This window comes from Pundamilia nyererei, unplaced genomic scaffold (genome assembly GCF_000239375.1).
Source record: "Pundamilia nyererei isolate P.nyererei 1_Seehausen unplaced genomic scaffold, PunNye1.0 scaffold00050, whole genome shotgun sequence".
Taxonomy (NCBI): Eukaryota; Metazoa; Chordata; class Actinopteri; order Cichliformes; family Cichlidae; genus Pundamilia; species Pundamilia nyererei.
The window spans coordinates 1,628,135-1,631,321 of NW_005187451.1; the positions used below are offsets into that span (position 1 = coordinate 1,628,135).

The window sequence follows — 3,187 nt, forward strand, 5'->3', positions numbered from 1 at the left end:
AAAGCAAATTTCTCCCAAGGGAGACAAAGAAAGAGCGAAACGTTGACATCCAAATAATGACATAAATAGAGCAGCTTGTGAGATGCAGCAGGTATGACAGGGGTGCACGTGGTTGCAGTAAAGCAGCAGTAACCTGTGTGAGAGCGTGCTACAGTCAGAGGGGGGGGGGTAATGGACAGAGCTCAGCCTTCTGACAGTCTGGTGGATGAAGCTGTTCAGCAGTCTTGCCCGAAGGCTTCAGTACCTCCTCCCCAAAGGCCGGAGGCTGAAAATGGAGCATGAAGGGTGGCGGGGGCGAGGCGAACGTTGAAAATGTTGTCCACGAGGGAGGGCGGCGAGGTTCTACGTTTACGGGTCTTTGAGAAGGAGGTTGTGAAGCCTCCGTAGCACGCGGTGATGCAGCCAGGAAGGACGCGCTCTGTGATGCCCTGGCTGAAGGAGAACGTGATTAGAGGCGGGACTCGTGCTTCTCATCGATTTGCAGAGGAAGCAGAGGCGAGTCGGAGCCCAGGAGACGTCCTCAGAGTTCCTGTGGGAACTTGCTGCTGCTGCTCGCGGTCTCCTGCAGGCTGGAGCAGTACCAACCACCAACAATACGATGATGCTGGTGATGCTCAGTCACACTGTAGCCCTGTGACTGTTTGAAGACAGGACAGTGAAAACATGCTGCATATACACTTCCTGAGAGCTGCTATAAGTAATAAATGTATGGGAACTATGCATCATGGGTAAAGATATGTGCATGGTTAGCAGACTTCACTACTACTGCTGGATCTCTCTACAAGAAGGAAAACAGAAATGTCTGGAGGACTCTGGATGCATAAAATGTCCTGAGTTACACATTTACTCATGAAAAGCCCTGAAATCCTCTTAAATGGATTTTGTTTTTAATCTCATCGCTGTGCTGCTGTTTTAGGCCCTCAACACGATCATGTCCTGTAACGCGACTCCGTCTTTAAGGTTTCATAGTTCTGCATTCAGGTTCTGTAACAGTAGGCTGGTTGGTATCTAACTAAAAATGATTGTAGTTGATGCCGAATCTTAAACGTTCCCACTGCTTCAGCGTGGCAGGAGGTCAGTTTAACGTCGTCCGGCTTACGCTCCAATGAAATAATGGCGGAGCTTCATTAGGAGTTGTACCCAGTCTCTCCATATTTCCTGTTAATGTCGAGTCACTTTTTGTATCGAATGTGACACATCGTGGTTTATTCTGTGTTTTTAGTCATTTTATTATCAGGACGCCGCCGTGGTGCAGCGATCGTCTTTGTCTCCTCACAGGAAGTGCTCCTCTGTGTGGAGTTTGCATGATGCACTCTGATGTTCTACTTTTCATCTCTCAAGCATTTTTCTGACAACTCTGCACAAACCATACAATCTATAGATGACTTAAAGTGGTTTCAATGGATTCTGAAATTTTCTGGGATTTTGAAATAGCGTGCAGTGACACAGGTGCAGGATTATCCTAATATTGTCAGGCACAGCCCCATAATGTCAGGATGTTCCTTTCTTGTGCTTCTACTGCAGCTTCTCAATTAGAGCATATTTTCCTCATTAACTCATTAAGACCTGAACATGATGAATGTAAAAACAAAGAATTTTTTTTATGAGGATATTTGTTTAAACTGTGGATAGAACAGTGGCACTATGTCCTCGTAAGTAGATGTCAGGCTGTTGTAGAGCAGAATTTGGTCTAAACAACCCAAAATGTGATGTCCACATATGTGGACGGCAGGTCCGAGGGCAGGGGTCGGCAACCTGCGGCTCTTTAGACCTTTTAGGTTTGGGAAAATAAATTAGTTTTTTTTTTAAGTAATTATCTTTAGTGTATTTTATTTATGTTAGTTCTTTTTTAACTTGTAGTTCTAAATTGGAAGATTATTGTGATTTTGAAATATAAAAATCTAATTATATTCTATTATTTTTTGATCGCTCAAAATAAGCGTCACACTGGCGAAAGCCGGTGTACCCCCCGAAACGCCGTGCATTTATCGAGCATTTATCGAGACTTTCGACCCCAGGTAGGCCAATTATGGATCTTCTGATCCACATTATGTCAGCAGCTCCACCGTGAACTGTGTTAAAAACAAACGCCGCTCACGCCTCACAGACGACAGCTTACAGTCCTGCGTAAAGATGACAGCCCCGACCTGCAGACGCTGTGCGCAGAGGTTCAGGAGCAGAAGTCCCGTTGTAAACATACCACGGCAGACCCGACGATGTTTGCATGAACGCGCTTCATGCCTCTTTATTGACCACTTTTCACACACAGCCGGCTGTAGCTTTGCAGCTCACAGCCCGACACACCAACACAACAGCATAGAGAGCACAGACGTAAAGGCGGCGAGGCGTGATTGCGGGTGCCGCTCAGGTGCGTCCGCCACCCCTGCAGCGGCGCTGCAGACCACGCCCCGCCACACACAGTAACCAGGTAAAATACATATTTAGGCAGAATTTTGCAAATATCTATTTTTCTTCTTTCAGCAGCTTCGAGCTTTTTTCCCCAGTTATTTTTTTAAAAGTCAGGTCAAGGCTCCAAAAGCCCAAAGGAGATCTAAGGGTGGCGACTCACAGCAGTTTTTGTTTGCGGGACCATTTTAGTTCAGCTGGGCGTCTTTCCTTTGGTTATTTCTTTAAGAGCTCAAAATGTGTTCATTACATAAATAAAATGTAATCCTCTCAGTAAAATTACCAAGAGTCTCACTGTTCAGGCTGTTTGCAGACAGCAGCAGAGAATCTGATAAAGTGGCTCAAAAGCGTCAGCGTGCAGTCATCTGCCACCTTCTCTGCTGGTTTAACTTCTGTGACCTTTGATATTAAACCACATTTGCTTTTACAGCCTGCAGCCACAGGTGGCGCCAAATCCACCGTCCAGATTAACGGTTATCGTCGTTGTCTTCTGTATTAAAGATGTTTAATAGGCTGGCTGAGGTCGATAACCCGAGACATGTTTAAAGGTTGGAGGTTCAGAGTGTTTTTGGCCTCACTGACTTTTTTCTGCCTCCGCAGGAACGCCGATGAACGCCGGCTGCTCTGGAAACTGCCCAACCTTTCCCCGACCAACCACAGTAAAGGTCAGGGCTCTGACCTTTCCTTCGTCTCTGTTTTTAACCCCCATCAAACCAAGAAACCTCGATTAGTTGATGCTCGACACCATTAACCGATTCGTTTTCTCCTCTCTGCATCACTG

The 3,187-nt window shown here is 46.1% G+C and overlaps 1 protein-coding gene across 1 annotated transcript in view; it reads left to right on the forward strand.

Annotated features, from left to right (window-relative positions):
• The window catches only part of fcho1 (FCH and mu domain containing endocytic adaptor 1), a 58,873-nt gene extending 55,716 nt beyond the window's left edge, over window positions 1–3,157 (forward strand). The window contains exon 19 of the mRNA XM_013910852.1: window positions 3,007–3,157. Within this exon, the coding sequence (XP_013766306.1) occupies window positions 3,007–3,157 (151 nt within the window). The remainder of the gene's footprint in view (window positions 1–3,006) is intronic.
• The last annotated feature ends 30 nt before the right edge of the window (window positions 3,158–3,187 follow it).